The 18,437-nt window shown below is 48.2% G+C and overlaps 1 protein-coding gene and 1 long non-coding RNA gene across 2 annotated transcripts in view; one reads left to right on the top strand and one right to left on the bottom strand.

Annotated features, from left to right (window-relative positions):
* Nucleotides 1-70: 70 nt before the first annotated feature.
* Nucleotides 71-3,527, bottom strand: LOC144141500 (uncharacterized). The gene is made up of 2 exons (XR_013316622.1): nt 3,323-3,527; nt 71-2,644 (listed from the first exon to the last, which is right to left on the bottom strand). It is a non-coding gene; the product is annotated as an uncharacterized LOC144141500 (long non-coding RNA).
* Nucleotides 3,528-6,180: 2,653 nt separating this feature from the next.
* LOC144141478 (casein kinase II subunit beta) overlaps nt 6,181-18,437 on the top strand; it is a 29,261-nt gene continuing 17,004 nt past the window's right edge. The window contains exons 1-3 of the mRNA XM_077673037.1: nt 6,181-6,310; nt 6,623-6,711; nt 15,519-15,621. Of these exons, the coding sequence (XP_077529163.1) occupies nt 6,640-6,711; nt 15,519-15,621 (175 nt within the window). The 5' untranslated portion in view covers nt 6,181-6,310; nt 6,623-6,639. The remainder of the gene's footprint in view (nt 6,311-6,622; nt 6,712-15,518; nt 15,622-18,437) is intronic.

The following is an 18,437-nucleotide window of genomic DNA, read 5'->3' as shown; positions in this document are numbered from 1 at the left end:
AGCACTGCCTGTTGGTACCATTCTGTTGTTTTTGTGCTAAATATTTTCAAATAAATAAATATGCAAGGAATGCAGTTGAAGTAGGGTAACTTTTTATTTGAGCTTGTCTCTTGGACATACAAGTACATTTCTTGAATCGATTGCTGGATGCAATTTTCGATATTAGGCAAGCACTGGATTCTCGAATGGACACAACAGACGTTTGTTCAATTCTTATTTGCAATTGCATTGTGCAGTTTAACCCGTACAAAACATTTCGCCAAAGTCCAAAGCATTGGTTTAGGTAGAACAAAAAAAATGCCTGTGTGCCAAGATTTCGAAGCATGTCAAAGATTTATAGGTGGCCTGACTTAATCTATAGCCCTACACTGCAGTTACCCTTCATAGCTGGCCCAAGTTATGCTGAGCTTTTCCTCGTGAAACCTAAAAAGTTGAATTTTGATGTTTACAGCTACGCTGTGCAATGTATAAGCCTAGCATAATTTACTCTTCAGTATTTTTACTCTATCCAGGTTTTATGTTTATTACACCACAATAAAAGTTTGCAGCCAGTGTTGAATTGACGAGCGTCAACCAATTCAGGTTGAAAGCACAAAATGCTCTAACAGAAATCGCAGTCTTCACATGTGATCAAATACGTAGTTCTTTAACACTAAACAAGGCTACTGCAGAATGCTAGGAGCGTAAAATATACTCGATGAGGTGCAGTTGGCCAGTGTGTTTCAAGAGCATTGTTTCAAGCAGCATTGTTTCAAGACAAACGGGAATAGGTGAAACAGCCATGAGCTTCTGACAGCAGCTATCATCGTGACTGGCCAATTCACCTGAGTGGGGATGTTACGGCTATGTGCTCGCCTAATGAATTGCCAAGAAATTTAAAACTCATTGTATGTGGGGTTGCTTGTACCTGTGGACTTTTTTTCAGTTTAAGGTCATAATGCGCTCCCTGGGTCCACCTTTAGTCAGCTAGACCCACTGAGCTATAGTGGTGTCAAGGATGTGGTGCTGGACTTGCACTAGGGATGTCCTGGGTTTGATTCCCATGTGGTTTGAACTCTTCCCAAAGTTTTGAACTCAATCCACTCTTTGCTCTCTTTGCACTGCCGGCCGGTTTAGGAGCTGTTGTGCTAGTACAGACAGCGGATAGTGGCTTCTTAGTCAATGGGCCACTTATTGCTTTCGCGTTGATAAGGTAGAGTTTTCAAGATTGTGTGTTACGGTCGGTTACACTTGCCACATTTAGGGTGCTTAAATCCGACCATGTGCAAATTGCAGGCCTGTGATAAATGGGTACAGGTGATTATCTAGATGCATAAAACTGCGCCTACTGTCAAGGCATGCCGTGAATTTGTTGGTGGAATGGACATTTACAAACATGTATTCGCATGATTTCCACTGCAGCATAAAAAATTGAGGTAAAAAAGGTGCATTGTAATAAAAGGTGCATTGTAATTTTGCAGCTCCAAAGTAGTACACTACATAAGACCAGCACTGCTTCCCCTTGTGGTGCTTTGGACGGCTCACAGCAAAGTCCACTAAGCATCAGAATCAGCTAGTGCTTGATGTAGTTGCTACATCTATTCCCTTTGAAACGCAAGCTGCTGGACACCACATTTCCCTACACTAATAACATTAGAATTGGGTTAGAAAAGTGAAATGAACTGGAAAGCTGTGGGTGAAAAGTATGATCAACATGACAATTCCAACAGGGACAAGACCACCCTGTTTTGGGAGCTTTACCCCAAAAGACCAAGGCACTTGGCAACGAAAGGAGCCCCAGCTGAAAACAGAGCAAGGCCTCATGGCTTATGGAGGGTGCTTCTCGTGGTAAATATAACTGCCTGTCATCATGCGATTTCGACTGCCCAGGAGTCTTCACCACCACTGTGGTGACATTGAAGGAAGGTGACAGGAAAGTGTCCGCAAAGTCGCACATCAAGGCTACTATTCCTGTTGACACTGGACAGATAAGAGCCAAAATTACAACTAAACTAGTTTTCTGCACAAGAAAGAGGTCACTTTCTTGTTTTGCCAAAGCTAATAACATGCCCTTAAATAATCCATGCATGACATATGTTCATCACAGATGGGTTTGGGTGCACCAAATTATTTGTTATACGGAACCTTTTTTCCCCGCACTGAGTAGTGCGAACTCGCAGGAAGCAGTTTTATTTCGTGTAAGGCATTTCTAAGAGCAACGCAATCACTTTGTTCTCTGTCTACTTTACTCATACTATCAATTCGTAAATTTATACCAGCAAATAGAAAACAAACAGAAAGAAGAACACAATTTAGCGCACGAGATATCCCCAGCTGTCCATTGCTTTGACACTCGCTGAAAGATTTGTAATGGTCAAGCTGGCATAGATCTGTAGATCGTTTGGTTTTGTTGTCACTGGCATTTCCAGTACACACGCTGCTGTCTTCATGGTTATCCACTGCTGTGTTAGTGTAAACACTCGCTTTAAATGTATGCAGAGAGAGAACGCAGCAGTGTATCTGAAGTATACCATCAATTATAAGCCAGGCAAGGGCGGGAACCCGTTAGGTCGTGACAAGTGGCCTGCGAACATCAGTTCCCACTAGAATGGCAGGATGAGTGCTGCACGCAGGCTAGGGGCACCGTGACTGCAGTCAGGAGATGCTGCAAGAGAAAAATGAAACGTGAAGAATCAAACAACGTTCACGCAACAGTAAATAATCTACGACGACTGAAAAGAAGGGCAAACGATAGAGAAGACCACACAAGCACTGCCCCTGCCCTGCGTTGTTATCGGGGTCGTTCCGCCTGCATTTGCATCAGTTATAGAACGCTGAGTGGTTCACTATTAAATATGAAAACACATAACGAAGTAACCATCCCTTGGCAGGCACTCCTGGCAAGCAAGAGTACTAGATGCAGGAAAGAGGTGCAAGAGGCCAAAGCAGCGTGTTACAACGCCCTCACGAACCACACGCGCACACGAAAACCTTGCCAACAGCGTTCTGTCACGCTCAGTTCGCACAGCAAGTTCATTTTCGTTACAACATTAAGATAGGTTAGCCCAAGGATAACAAGCGATGTTAATGACGCCACATTGAAGAAGAGACAAAGAAGCGCCACGGGCGAGACGGGTTCCCGCGCCGTGCAACAAACCGCCAACAGCTTGCGATCGCCGACAGACGCGAACAGAGCAGCATAAACAGCAACAATAATGCAAGACGGTGAGAACGCGCCGTTAACAATTTCGTAAACGTCGCTAATATAACTGCCGCAAGCAGAAAGCACGCTTTGCAGTATGAGATATGCGAACTGATTGCAAACCCGCCAAAAAACACTCACCTGGTCGGCCGATGGTGGACAGTTGAACCAGTTGAACGCCCACAGATAACTGCAAAGCTGTAGTGCCAGAAGACGCTGGAGCTGTTGAACGACGACTGACAGGGCGACAACCATCGCCAGTTTATGAATTCTTGCGTTGACCGCATAAGTCGAACGCGACTACTTGAATCGCTACGGCACGTACGCCGTGTAGGCAGCACTCGGAAAAATGTAAACACACCGCGCGGGAACGCTGCGAGCAAACGTGACGTCACATCCGCCTAGCGATGCTCCTCACCCACCCGCGCAAGAGGTTGGTTAATTCCTCTCCTGAAGGGCAGGTCACGTCGTGGGGTCACAGGTGGGGTAATAGAATAGCACAGAACAGGGAGGATTTTGTAATTGGCGGTGAGATGTTTGAGTGGCGCCCCCTGGCTCTGACGTCAGCTTAGGGATTCGCGCCTCTGTCGTCTGCTACACTGCGCTTGTGAGGGGCAGCAGTGCCTGTGCTCAGAATCGCCCGCTTTGATGCTTTAGTGCATTAAAAAGCGTATTTTTAGTAATTCAGTCATTTTTGCAAGCTTCTGACACATCTGAATAATTTCAAGCTGTATCCCCCCACAAGTTTGCAACACACGAGGAGAGAAAGAACAACTTTCTTCAGAGCATCGGTCAACTCCTGTTCAACCCGTCCTTTCTAGCTTATTCGCGAGGTTCAGCGCACAGATAAGTATTCAGGATGTATTGGCTTCCCTACAGTATTTTTGAGATGCTCTTATGACGATCAACAGTCTAGTGCTACGTACACGCGCATCGCACAGCAGGAAATAAAGCGGCTGTCTTCTATTTTTTGGTTATTGTTGACTTGTATCGAATAAATGTGTTTTTTTTTTGTGTGTGTGTGCCCAACGCATTAATTCTAATATTAAGTAACCGTCACAAGCGTCTTATTAGTAGGTTTGCGGATGCTTGGGAGGCTCACAAAGATCGTGAGGATACTTTCTTCAGGCTGTATGCATGGCATACATTCCCTTCACAAATTGGCTTCCGTTATGGCTACTTGCAAGAAAGTGCATATCCGCAGACGCGTTGTTTATTCCCATGCAAATACAATGAGAAGGTTTTTCTATAGGGAACGTTTTCCAGAGTACTCGAAGGCGGCTTTTATGCTCCGAATTTCTATCGTATAACCATTGTTATGATAACGAACTTACTCTCAATCCGAACGATTATGACATGGTTACGCTGTTTAAGGTTTGACATAGTCGCTAACGAACGCAATAAATAGTATACGTGCATATATACGAAGAATCGAAACCGATCAATATTTCCAAGGAGCTCTCTTGAACTCTTTTCAACTCTTCCAGGCGTAAAGAACAAACCCGGGATGGCGATGTATGAATTGAAAAATAAAATTACTCTTACTTATTTGTCCTGGAATGAGGACCCGGACCCACGGAGAAAGAAGTCCGGACCACTAATCAGCTCGATTTTACTGTTAGTTTTCTCCTCCTCCTGCTCCTCCCCCTTATCCTCCTCTTGAGTGCAGTTTTCCTATAACGCAAATCTGAATACTGGGAAGACATGGCTATACGGAATGTACAGAAATATCCCTCCAGGTCTGAACAAACATAGTGTTACTGTATCTTTACCGTAGACGTGACTCGTTTTGCTCAATAAACCTCCATACTGGTTAGAAGCCTGGTATAAAACCAGCACGCGCCGATACACAGTGGGTTATCCGGAACACAACCTACAGTTCTTGCATCCCCATAGTGCATGTCGGCATACTTTCATGCCATGACAACGTAAAGTATTGTGACACAATACTTTCGAGCGTTCGGCAAGGTTGCAAGAACTCTTGTACCTTACATACGATTAAATGCCTTCTGCCAAAGCCGATAGCCCTGAAGGCCTGGTATTTGTTTTGGTCTTGCAATTTCGCTGTAGTCGGTTATTAGCTGCTGGCTGTTCCCTTTGTTCGAAAGATTGCTTAATACAGAAGCTGACCCCTAGCTCCGACTCTTTGCGCTCCACAGAGGACCGGCTTCGCAAGGAATGGGGCGACGCCGGCAATGTTTCTTCCGTAGCGGTATCCAAAAATGCACTTTAACTCACGCCTTGAGCTAGTGTATGCGATTTTATATCTATTATTATGATAACAAATTGGGCCCATCTCCCCGTGAGGGGGACTCGAGTAAATGCGTCGCATAGGGGGTGGGTGTATTGCGTTAACGTTTAGTGTTTGGGGAGTTGGTGGTAGTGAATGCGTTGTATCAGCAGCTTCTTGACGTAGTTTGAATGAGTCAAGGATATAAGGCGCGTTCGTAGCCTCCCATTCTGTGTCGGCTTTGTGGCGCAGTGGGTAGAGCACCATGTACATTGCGTTCCACCCGCAGGGTCGAGGAATCGAAACCAGGCGCCGGATAGTATTTTTTTTATATAGTGTACAGGGGAGGGGTGCGGACAACGACGGACGTCAACGCGGGTGACATCGTGAGTTACTGAAATGCTCTGCATTTAAAAGTTACGCACAAGCCAAAGCTGGTGCGGAAAAGCATCAGTCGTTAACCGAGTGCACAGAAACAGCTGGGAGAGAGAGCCCGAGTGAAGCAGACGACAAATGCGAGAATCCCTAAGCCGACGTCACGGAGGCGCGCTTCGCAGCGCCGCCCGTGGTCTCGCTCACGGTGGTGACGGTAGCGTAATTGCCAGCCAATTTTTTCTTGATTTTCTCTTTACATACCACTGCCAGGGTTACAAAAATTTTCAATTGCTGACTATGTGCTCCACAAATGAAACTTTTGCGATAAAATATCAAATATGTCTGAATACTAATAAACTACTAACGCCATCTCTTAAAAAGAAAAAGTGTGTGCTTTAGGCTTACGCGCTCCTTCTCAATCGCATTTGTTGTTCCAGAGGCACTGGTTGTTCGGTGGCAAATTGAGAAGCTAGAAGCAGTTCTCACAAATCGCGGTTTTTTACCACTAGTTCGTGTAGAAGTCGGTAAGTCGGTGGTCCTTGGCCACTCTAAGCATGTTTTACACCGGTTTTTTTTTGTTTATCACGCTCTGTAACTGTATCGCTCCGTTGTATTATTTCTAGTTCGCACCCTAACGCCGACCTCTGGGATTGCACGTCTGTAAAAGCGAGAAAAGAGAATAGATTTCAGAGTGTGTGATAGGCTCAGGCTCCGCACTGTGGAAATGCCTGATGGTAGCATGCGAGCATGGACGTTCTGACGTCTGACAGCAGAGCCGAGTGTACTTGCTGCTGTGGTCGTAACGGGTGCGATTGCCTTATATCGATTCTGTTTAGGTAAACTGTCGGAGACAATGAGTTCTTCGGAGGAAGTATCGTGGATTTCTTGGTTTTGTGGACTACGCGGGAACGAGTTCTTCTGTGAGGTAAGTCTGCTGCGTGATTGGTCGTCGCCGACTTTGCCTCATCTCAGGCTCAAAATCCCGGGAAGATTGCTTTGCTAAGAAAACAGCTTTCCCTTTGTGAGACAAATGAACTAGTTGATGTTCATGTCTGAGCGCAAAGAACGTGACATACTATTGTCGCATGGTTTCTTTGAAAGCGCACTTCAAGAGCGTGGTTTAGATCCCGAGCCTGTGGCCAGTGGAATCGGCAGTGTGTCTCGTCGCGTTTGTTTTGTTTTTTCCCGTACTGGCCAGAAACGTGTTTGTTGCCCGATTCCAGATAGTTGCAGCACTCCTTGACGCGTTTCCTATTGTGCCGCTAGCGAAAATCGCCGGGAAAGGAGCAAAGCGTTGAGCAAGATGGCGAAAAGGCACCATAGGCGACATCGATGTTTGCTAGCAGACGACAAAAAAAGCAGCTCTATTGGCGACAAAGCCGATTTGACCCACGTGGAACATCGTCCGGTAGCCTTCCATGACTTAGCACACGCGCTCAAACGTTAAACCACGACCATACTGCGTGTTCGAATTCCTTGCAGGCGTGACGCAGTCGGTCAATGCTCATAGCATGCGGCGCATGCATCTGCGCAGAGGGGCTGTCGAAGGTTACATGGATGAGTGTAGGCATCGTCCATGTCGCCCGGTGGCCGGCATGCGCAAAAATCAACTGGCAGCTGTGCGGAGGCATGGACAATGTATAGCAGGGTTACTAGATTTGTTAACCTCCAGTACTCACTCATCAGGCTGCATTCACTTGGATTGAATTTCTAGCTATACCCTTTTTAGTGTGCACCTTACTTACCCCTCCTTTCTTTTCTGTGGCTGATTTTCTCAGTGGCATGGAGGGCTCGTTACATCAGGTGTCACACCATTTGAAAAAGTTGAAGGTTTTCTTTCTTTCTTACTCTATGCTGAAGGAGGGCTAGAGGTACTGTCATGATATTGAAATACGAACAACAGAGTGTGTGGCTTTCAGAACATGCCACGCATCCTGGCGACGAGCTGCGTATGTGCAGTAGGAACAAGTTATAAGAGTTTGTGTCCAACCTTGGTATGCAAACACGATTGTTCAGGCGTGAGCATTTTGGTTTGTCTTTCCGCCACATTTGGCGCCTTCTCACGCAAGTGTTATCTAACTTCGTCGCCATGATGAGTGAAAATGCCGCATACAGCTGTATTCCTGTATTTTTTTATTTCATCCCGAGCGCCGAACGGACGACGTAGATACAACGTTCTTTCCATATCAAGGTTGGTCATGAACTCTCGTAACATGTTCCTACTGCACATTCGTGGCCAGTCACCAGGGTGCGCGGCATGTACTGAAAGCCACGCGCTCCGTTGTTGTTCGTATTTCAGTGTGTCACGATAGTATATTTACCCAGCCAGAACATCACGTGCATCGCCATTTGTAGTAATTTGTGCACCCAACACGCCATGATTCTATTTGATATTGCAGATGATTATTAGGTGTGCAAAAGCTGCTGGGATTTAAGGGCAGAGTGCCTACTGTGTGGACCACACTGCAAAGTAGGGTTAGGTTAGGTTACAACAAGGCCCAAAGTGCAAATTTTAGTGGACAGGTATTCGGCACAATAATTTATGGTTTGGTCCTCCGTGTAAGGTGTACGCCTATTTTGTGATCTGGTCCACGGAATAAATTGGAAGTTAATGCTGTGGCTGGACGAGATTGCAAAATAGGGTCAGGTTAGGTTGGGTTAGGACGAAAATATTCAGCACAAAACATTTCCTGGTCGATAGAAGAGACAGCCAAATTTAAGCCATGAGCATTAGTGCTGACTGGCATTGGAACAACAACATTCATGGATTTGAAAGAGTTGGATTTTATTCCGCGAATTTGGCTGGTAAAGCATAGACTAGTGCAATTCCTTGCTTATGCCATGGTGGCTAAGTGTCTAGCTACTGGCCTTACGTAGTTAGTTCAATTATAGGTGGCTGCTTTTAGTTTTTATATACTGTTTTACTGATGACAATAGACAAAAACGTTTGTATTCAAACGTTTTCGTCGGCATATGTGTGCCAAAGGTGGTGGCTTGAAAGGTTTTGGTTTGCCTCATAGCTCTGGTATAGCCTCGGCATGTAGAAAGACCAATCTGAATACTTGCTTGAAGCAGCTTGCTTCCTATGTCCTGTTCTTCCTCAGTTCTGCAAAGGCAGGGAAAAGGAGGAGGTTCGCAAGGTTTGTTTATTTCAATAGCTGATACCCACATAACCTTTTGCTATTTGTTTTAGTGAATGCTATCGTAAAAAAAAAAAAAAAATTAGCTAGGTACGTTGTTGTACACCTGGTGAATCTGTTCAATTTTTGTGTGTATGCACAAAATTTTAACTTGCATGAGAAAAACAAAGGTCTTCCCTCAAGCTCTTTCACACCCAAGCTTCCCACATAGGTCACATTCTGTAGGTGGTTTTTATTTGGCACGAAGTGTGATATATGAACTTGCTTGGTTCAAGGGTCAAAACAAAGCTCCTCATTTCATTGAAAGTTGTCTTCACACTGGGGTAGGCAATTCCATGAGAGGAGTTTCTTTGGTGGTGTATTTGATATTGTTTTGTTTGTCCCCACCTTGAGGTTGGAGGGCCATAGACTAGTATATAGTCTGTGCTAAGTTTGTGCACAAATGATGGAGCATTTGCTTCAAGTTCTGCTGTAGCGAGGCCCAACACAAATCATGGTTTGCACACAGCATGAGTGATGCAGGATGATTTCTTTGTTCTTTGGGTTATATGTATTTTGTCATGCATCTGTAAAAACTAGGCTGCAGAAATGCTGTTTTACGCCTTTTTGCAATTCTTTACCACAAACTTGTCTTGAACAAGACGAACAGGTGTACTGAAACTGGAAAAACAAAAGTGCGGCCATTACGGACGGAAGTGACGTTACACTCGGGAATTGAGCCTGTGCAGCCAGCGGATTTTTCCACGGCTGCCTGTGAGAAGACGGCGCGCATTCAGTGCGTTTTGGGTTGTCCGTGTCTTCAAACATTTAAAACATGCGCGAAGAGGGGTTGGGAAGGTCGTGCAACCATTATTGCTTCGCTGTGAGCTGCTGAGACGCGCCTATAGTTGTCCGGTAAAGCGAAAACACCGGCATCGCGAGGCGTCCTGGAGAAGCTTGGAGCTAGGAAATGGGTACACAAAAAGCAGTGTGGAGCGCTAGATGGGCGCCGGCACAGTCAAAGTGGAGTTTATGATGATTCTAATATTTGGAGGCCCTAGCTGCGTACCCCGTATAAAGGAAGAGGTAGTTTTAAATCGTTCATGGGTATTTCCTGGCGGGCTTGCAGCGAAACTCGTGTACGTTGTGAATGTATAGGGTGTATTCACAGGGCCTTGGACCACGCGGTGGTGCTACCTGCGTGGCGGCGGCGACGCCATATTTGAGGTTGCACTCCGCCGTGCGGGCACCGCGTTTCCCGACGCAAAACGTTGTTTGCATACCTGCCAACTCTCCCGAATTTTCCGGGAGACTCACAAATGTTGACCTAATCTCCCGATTGTACGAAAGCTATCTCGAATCTCCCGAAAAGTGGCCGCCACAGTAGAGGCGTTTTTTTTTATCACGCTCGTACGTCAGTCTTCCCTGCTGCGACAGTTCTGGTGCTGCGGGAGAGCACTCGTCACTATACTTCTAGTTTACTGTAACCTTACCGTAGAGTACCGCTAAGTATATTCTAGGCACTATAGACTCCTATGAGTACCGCGCATCTGGGCGAAGGCCGGCCGCGAGATGCGCTCGCGACCATACCAAAAGAAGGCGAGGGAAATGGTACCACAACTTTCGCGTCTGTCTGTCGTAGCTGACGTTCCTTGCATAGTTTTGGCACGAAGCGGTGATGCGAGTACTTCGAGAGTGTCTGCCTTAATGCGGCGTGTTGTCAAATTGAAATTGGTAGCAACGCCGGCCACTTCGGATCGCCAACTGCCAATGGAGATCGGTTGGTTCGGTGGAAGGGGGGCATGCGCGCCACGGCGGCGGCGTCGATCGAGGCGGCCATGGCCGTGTGTGCGGAAATGTGTTGCGAGCGACCTCCGCAAGAATCGCTAGCTACCACCACTGAAAACAGGTCTTTCATGAACGCGGCAGGCAGGCATCTTGCTATAGGAGTCGTTGTTTAGAGCACGGCCGGGGTTGGAGGAAGCGCGAGCACATTTTGTACACTAGGCCTACGCCGCCTGCCTAGGCGTCGGTTGCATATGTTCCCGAGTTCAGTTGTAAGATCGATGGCGCTGTCAAAAGCCAAGAAGAAGTACTTGCAAGTATTTCTGGACTCATACACAGCTAAGTTTCCGTGCTTGGTGACGTCGCCAAAAGAACAAAGCAGCTCAAAATAAACATCCTTACCCCTTTCTGATGTCAACCTCTAGTCTCAGTAATTTGCAAAAAAAAAAAAAAATTCCCTCTCCCCCCTTCCTCCCCCTCACTGAGGTCTCCCGAATTTTCATGTTGCTAGGTTGGCAGGTATGTGTTTGCGGCGTGGTGCTGGCAAGAATGTTCGTGTGGACGGTGTTTTTCTCTGCGTGATTCGTGTGTTTGAGAATGCCTGGTCGTAACGAGTAGCCAGCATTGTTTTCGCTGCGAAATTCCGGGTGCGCTGTTCACGTCTACAACCGCAGACCCCAAGCACGGCGAACGACGAAAGCAAGCGCGCCATTTTTTGTTGTTGTTGTTGTTGTTTCAAAGCGAAGGCCAGGGCAGTGCTTGAAGACTGTTTGATTTTGCGCGACAAATGCAACTGTCCGATGGTTTGACAGGCGCGGCCAGCGGCGTGCATAACCCGGTCCGTTTTCGCGATTTCGCGCTATCTCGGTGTCATCCCCGTGCGCCGATTTCATTATTTCCTCTGTAAGCGACCGTGGCGCGAGTTGAGAAAACTTCTTCACACAAGGCAGCGATTGATGTGGTGGTGGCGTGTGAGAGTGGAGCTAGTTTTACCGTGCCACCCAGGCATGTTGCATGCTTCTTGAGGAGTATGAGAGACGGTGAGGTGCTCTGGCGACAGTGTTCTGTGCGTTGAACGCACGAAGGTCGTCCATGAGCTCCTAATGAAGCGGAACAATTACGCACAGGGTCGGGGTGGAAACCATCGCGAGGTAAGTACGTGATAAAATTAGGTACGGTGGTGACGACAAAGATCCCACCGATGACTTTCAAGTCTTTTCCTTTCGGTGAAGACGAAGCGGAAATTATGAGCAGAACAAGATTATGGAACACGTACGCTTTGGCTACTTCGAAAGAAGCGCAGAGACAAGTGACAAAGGCTGCTCTAGTTTGTCCCTGCATATGTTAATGTTTTAGTCTCTGCGCTGTTTTTGAAGTAGTCAAACTGTACCCAGCGTCAAGCTTTAGTGTCTGATCACGTAACACGCTTGGTCATTAGAGAACAGTCGAAGGCGACGAAAAAGAATTGGATCAATTTGGATGCCCGCAATTACCTGGGAAGCGATACTGCATGTACGCGTGCATTCACCTCAACACTCGACGTAGCCCATGTTGAGGCTGGGAGGCCAGTATGGTTCGTCTCATCCATAAAGTACGCCGGCTACCTTAATTTGTGATCATTTTAAGCATGCAAATGTTTCAAGCATGTGACGAGGTGCGATGTGAAAGCTCCAACGCCCATCGTCCCGGAGCCCACCTTGATGAAACGGGTTCCAACAGATTCGATACTGATTAGCCATATTATGGATAACTTCTTTGGGAATTCGTCGAATAAAGACAGACAGCCTTCAAGCACTGCCCTAGCCGTCGCTTCGAAACAGCGAAAGGGGAAAAAAATACACGGCGCGCTTTATTTTTATTTTGTCGTGCGGCCTGCTTCGGGTCTGCGGTTGTAGGAGACCAGCGCAGTCCGGATTTTCGAAGCGAGAACAATGCTAGCTACTCGGTAGGACGAGGCATTTGCAAACCCACAAATCACGCAGAAAAAACACCGTCCACACGAACGTTCTTGCCAGCAGCAGGCTGCAAACCACGTTTCGCGCCGGGAAACGCGATGCCCGCGCGGTGGAGTACAACCTCAAATATGGCGTCGCCGCCGCCGCGCGGTCCAAGGCCTTGTGAATACACCCTATTCACGGAAAAGGAGACAGAAGGCACAGAGGTTTAGTCTTCCTTTCGCTCATGAGGCGATACTGCTTGACCTCGTACGCAGACCAAGAAAACGTGCCCGCTCCGTGATCTCGGGATGGGACGAACTGGCACCAGCGGAAACGAACTGTCAGGGGCGAGGAGCAGGGCGCATTCTGGGAATGTTTGGCGATAATCTAAGCCGTGAAATTGAAAATCGTCGTCAGGTTCATTTCCCGACCGCAGCGACCGCTTTTCCGATAGAGGCGAAAAGCGAAAACGCCCGTGTGTTTGAGATTCCGGCCACGTGAAAGGTCCCCAGGTAGTCAAAATTAATCCTGATCCCTCCACTACCGCCGCGCCTCGATGGTATGATGCTCCTCGATGCTTCCCACTCGCCTGATGCACATTGGAGCCCGCGTATTTAAGGTAACTATACTTGCTTTGAAGTCAATGCTACTAGCATGTAGCGCAGCGCACAGACCGCATTACACCCAAACAATCGATCGTGTGAGACGAAGCACCGTACTCGCAAAACCACGGCGGTCCGATTTCAAGTATGCGAACAAAGCGGCTTCTCTCCAATGCTGTGAACAGCTAATTAATTTGTGGTTTCTAGCGGAAACACAAATTCACTGGAAAAAAAAACTATGTGGAAACGTGAAAACTTGCGCACGAAATGCTCCACCTGCGTTCTGGCTATGTGTGGCACTGGGAAGTCAATATCGCTTCCCCCCTCCTCCGTACGCGTAGTCAACAGTTCAGTCCTTCAGTAGATTCCCAGCCCGGTGCGGTAGAATTACTGCAGTATGTTTTAGTTAATATAAAAGTTAAAAATTGCGTATGCTACATTTCATCCCGTGCCGCCAATCAGGAGCGCAACCGAAACACAAGCACGCTGGCGAGCGGCGGCCGACCCAGTATTTTTCTTATTCCCCATGGCGGCGCTGGGTGCCGTGGCTCAGTGTCGCCCTCTGTTCACTGCACGGCGCCTATCGCCGCTAGCGCCTTTGCGCGCCACGCATGTGCAATAGCGCTCCCGCTAGCTATCGGAGCGGAGCGGACCGTCAGAAACGGTCAGCTAAAACTATCTATTGTCTCGCATCGGCCGTTCTGCGTATTGCGCACTCATAGAGACGCCCTACTGCGAGTTTACAGTGCGCCACACAGCTTCTGCACCCATTCGTGCCCCGACCAGCCGCGGCAACAGCGTATCGTCTCGCGTCGGCCGTTCGTGGAGCCGCCCGGCCGCGATCTTGCAGTGTGCCACACAACTGCCGTACTCGTTCGCCAGCCGGCGCGCCGACCAGCCGCGCCCACAGCGTATTGCCTCGCACAGGCTGTACCCGCGACTCGCGTGCTCATCAAGTTGACCGAGAGCCTGCTGCCACCGTCGCGAGCACGATATCGACCGTTGTGCAGCTGCTGTACTCGCTCGCCGACGGTGTATTGCCTCGCGTAGACCAGCCCCGGCACTCTTCGAATTTGCTCTTTACATCTCGGCAACCCAGAACTTCTTCAGCTTTTCGCATTATGGAAACGCATGAAAGCAATTATTCATGCAAGAGGCACGAATTACACTGCTCACTCGCGTGAAGCCGCGCGTAAGAGGGCTACTGAGGAGAGGCGGTGGCCTCGCGGGAGTCCTGACTGGCACGTCACATCCGGAAGTTCGCCGCAGTGGTGACAAGTTGTGGCAACACTCCGCTAGGTGCTGCGTCTGCTCAAGTGGCGTGTTTTCGAACGGTTTTAATAAAAAAACTGCGCGTTTGTGGAGTTCAAAATTCGGTCACAAGAGATTTTTGTGGTTCATACCACATGTTGAAGCAGAATTTGGGGCAGGTAAATTTTCATTGCAGTTGGCCTTTAATCAGTGAAATTCAGCAGAGTAAAATGAGCCATGGCAGCTTTTCTGTGTACTGAGAAAATCTGCAAAAATTTCACCTTGTCTGAAATTGGGGTGGGCGAAATGAGCTGCGTACAGTTTGTATGCGTGCAACATCTGGGAGTGGGATTTTATTCATATTTGCTTAACTGCAGGCTCTGAATCTAAGCGCTTGTGTGTTGCTGCTAAGTTGTGACTAATGACATTATCTTGGGTGCTGTTGGTGAAGAGGCAGCAATCTTGAGCATCACAGAAATATCTGCCTACTGTGTTGTACTTTCCAGTAGACACTGTTCAGATGCTGTTGAATTGAACGGCTCCTGCTTTGATTTGCCCAGTTCACACTACCGTTATCTAATTTCGCCACTGAGGCAAAACAGAAGAGCATCACTTGCACAGGGGAACTTGGATTCCGGGTGACCCTCTTTTTGTTGGTCTCTTGGCATGAAGAATATAGTGCATGTGCTGTTTTAACTCTATGCTACGACAAAGATAACAGCAGTGTGAACGGGCGCCAAATGTAAGAGTGGACCAAATCCAAATGCTCACATGCTGAACAATAAACTTTCCATTTCAAAGCTGGACACTAGCACTAATAATTGTTCCTGCTGCTCATATGCAGCCAGTTGCCGGGATGCACACCACGTACTGAAAGCCATGCGCTTTGTTGTTCACACTTGTACGTATCGTGAGTGTACCTCGCAGCTCGGACAGCTTATTTCGCCAACATTGAGCTGACATAACCTGAGCTGGTTTTTGTTATGAATGTATTTGTTGCAGTGAAGCTCATCGTTTGCAATGTGTACCATTTTGCAGGTGGATGAAGATTACATACAGGATAAGTTCAACTTAACTGGACTGAGCGAGCAAGTGCCGCACTACCGTCAAGCCCTGGACATGATTCTTGACCTGGAGCCAGGTACATTGCTGGCTTGTATTCTCTGATGTCTACTCCAGCACTGTAGTAAACCCTGTCGCACGAGAAGTTCAGTGGCGGTAGTCTCGACGGTTATTGAACTGCCTGTGTGACCGATACTTTTGATTATGATGCTTGGAGAAATTCCTATAAACAAACTTCAAAGTGTAATGTCACACTGATGTGGGGACTGCCATATCAGCAGTGACCTTGGTGGTGAGGGCAAAAGGCGTGATGGCATCCGGAGGTGTTTACTTCTATAGTAGGCATAGCTTTTACAGATGTCGTGTTTAAGTGGATAGGAGCGCAGGAAGCAAAATGGCGGAGGCACCAAGAGGAGCCATTGATCCGGCTCTCCTTGTTTTGTCTGCCACATACAAAGCAGCTGCTGCACCCAGCTCTCATTGTTTTGTGTTGTCATTGGGTATAGGCAGGCACACACATTTGTTGAGGATTGCCTTGCCTTGCCTTTTTAATAATTGCCTGCATTGAAAATGTGAACAAAAGGGTCAAGCAGACGTTCTTTTGAGTAATTTTCACTTGTGTTTATGCCCACCCTACATAAAAAGAAGAAAAAAGAAAAGTTCCCGCGTTTTTGCAGCCGCCCCTTTCCATAGGGGCGATTTCCCGTGCAAGCCGGGTGAACTTCCCAAGCGTTGTAGTCTCACACTAGGGCCGAGCGCCAGGCCGGGGAGTCGCTTGTACCTATTTTACCGGTAGGTGCCCGGCGCCACCTCCCACATTCTCGTACCCCACGGTACAAACCGACATGGTGGAACGGTTTACAGTACACTGGATCCCCCGTACGGGGGGCGCCTGTCCCCATTTTTATTCTGGTGGGTGACCAGCGGCTCCCGAGGAACCTACCACGTCTGCCGCAGTGGTAGTGCGTGTCCAAGCCCTTCATCCCCCGCCGAGACAGGGGGCGCTTGTACCCTTTGAACTGGTGGGTGCCCAGAGATCCCAGACCCTGCCCAAAGGGGTTCAAGGGACCTACCACATGGCCTCCCATGGCTGCTTGTGGTCAAGCTCCAAGCGTTTGTTCCACCGTCGAGACAAGCTACGGTACGGGGACGCTTGTACCCTTTAACGAAACCGGTGGGTATCCGGCGGCCCAGGATTCAAACCTGGTACCTCCCGCTTACGAGACGAGTGTTTTACCACTCGACCATCGCCGTCGGTCGAGTGGACATCTTCAGTACAAGTATGTCTTGATGCAGAGATCATGTGTGGCCAAATTCTCGAAAAGATGGGCCTGAACACGAGGATGCGGGTTCGATTCCCGGCCGCAGCAGCCTTTTTTCTGATGCGAAAACTCCCGTTTGTTGGAGATTTCTGCGCACGTTAAAGACCACCAGGTAGTCAAAATTAATCCGAAGCCCTCCACTACGGCGCGCCTCATCGCCTGCGTTTCGTCGGCACGTTAAACCCTACAATCAATCAAATCAAATCAATCGAAAAGATGGGCGTTGATTTAGCGGGATTCACACGACGGAGAAACCCTCTCTTTCTGGCCCGCAGGACTCGCTCACGTGACCAGTTTTAGGCTCCGCCCCTCGGTGGGGATCGCCCGCGGATGCTCTGAGAAAAAAAATGCCTCCGCATGTTTTCGCTTGGCGGCGGCGGCCCTCTGCAGGGAATGGAACCTGTTTTTCGCACATAGGCCGGCACTGAGTCTGGCAGCGCGTGGTCATTGCGGTCACATGGTTTTATGTAGAAGCGGGTGGAAGGGCGGCTTTTTCGACGTGGTGTGGTCGACACGTGGGGAAGTGACAGGTGCTGGCACCGCCTGGAATATCGCTATGACTGCAGATGCTGTTGTTGGGAAAACAGGGAGAGGAGCGCCTTGGCGTTCGGGGGCGCAATGGGCGAACAAAAGCAAGGCAAGAAAAAGAAGGGGAAAAAAAAAAAAAAAACGGTCTCGCAGGGTGCTTCACCAAGAATCCCCTCGCTTCCTCCGCGCTGTCGTCTGCTAGTCACTCCGCGTAGCTAGCTCCGCACGTGTGGATGCGCCGCCAAGCCGGAGAATTCGGTCACGTGCTGTTGACGTCACATATCCGTCCGCCTCCGCGCGCCTCCTCCTCTGTCGTGTGAATCCCGCTTTTGAAGCGATGCTATACTGGCATGCAAATGCATGTATTTTTGCACTGGAGTGTCGCTTGGGGAGGCGGGGAAATATGGATTAGCACGCGGGGTGTCCCATGAGAAGCAGCGGCACTCGAGGTGCAAAAAAACGAGGGCAGTGCACTTCTGCAGGTAGTGCCTCCTGTGAAATGTGAACACAAAATAATGAACCAGAACAGGCATAATGGGCAATTTCTGTTCGTGGAGGTCCAATAATGGCGCGCTATTGGTATGTTTGGAAAGCCACATTTTCCAAATTTGCTACTGTCATTAAGCCACGTGTCAGTTTCACCTGCATGGAAAGAAATCGCGCTATTTGTATGTTCTGATTCATATTTACGTGATAGCATTTCATTTGTCTGTGACTATACTCAAAGGGGTAAGTGTTTGTGAATGCGCATTTTGAAATTTAGGTATTGTCTTTACCTGGCACTCTTGCATCTCAATTGGGGTGGGGTCAAATCATCTGCCTGGGAAACAGGTGCCCATGAGCATGTACGAGCCTTGTGGTGCCACTGTGCGCCGTTTGCACATGCTTGGGCAGCACATCCCCAGTAATTGAAATAGAGGGGACAAACCATACTTATATAATGGATAGCAAAGTTTTTTGCTGCTGGTTGTCGGACTGTTTGTGATGCAGGGCTTTTCTTTTTTTTACTGCGACAGCAGGCAGTAGTTTATTATGGGGATGCTTT

Source organism: Haemaphysalis longicornis, unplaced genomic scaffold (assembly GCF_048455015.1).
Source record: "Haemaphysalis longicornis isolate Haplotype H1 unplaced genomic scaffold, Haemaphysalis longicornis Haplotype H1 scaffold_1, whole genome shotgun sequence".
In the NCBI taxonomy this organism is placed as follows: Eukaryota; Metazoa; Arthropoda; class Arachnida; order Ixodida; family Ixodidae; genus Haemaphysalis; species Haemaphysalis longicornis.
The sequence above is the reverse complement of the archived record's forward strand: the minus strand, read 5'-3'. Positions and strand labels throughout refer to the sequence as shown.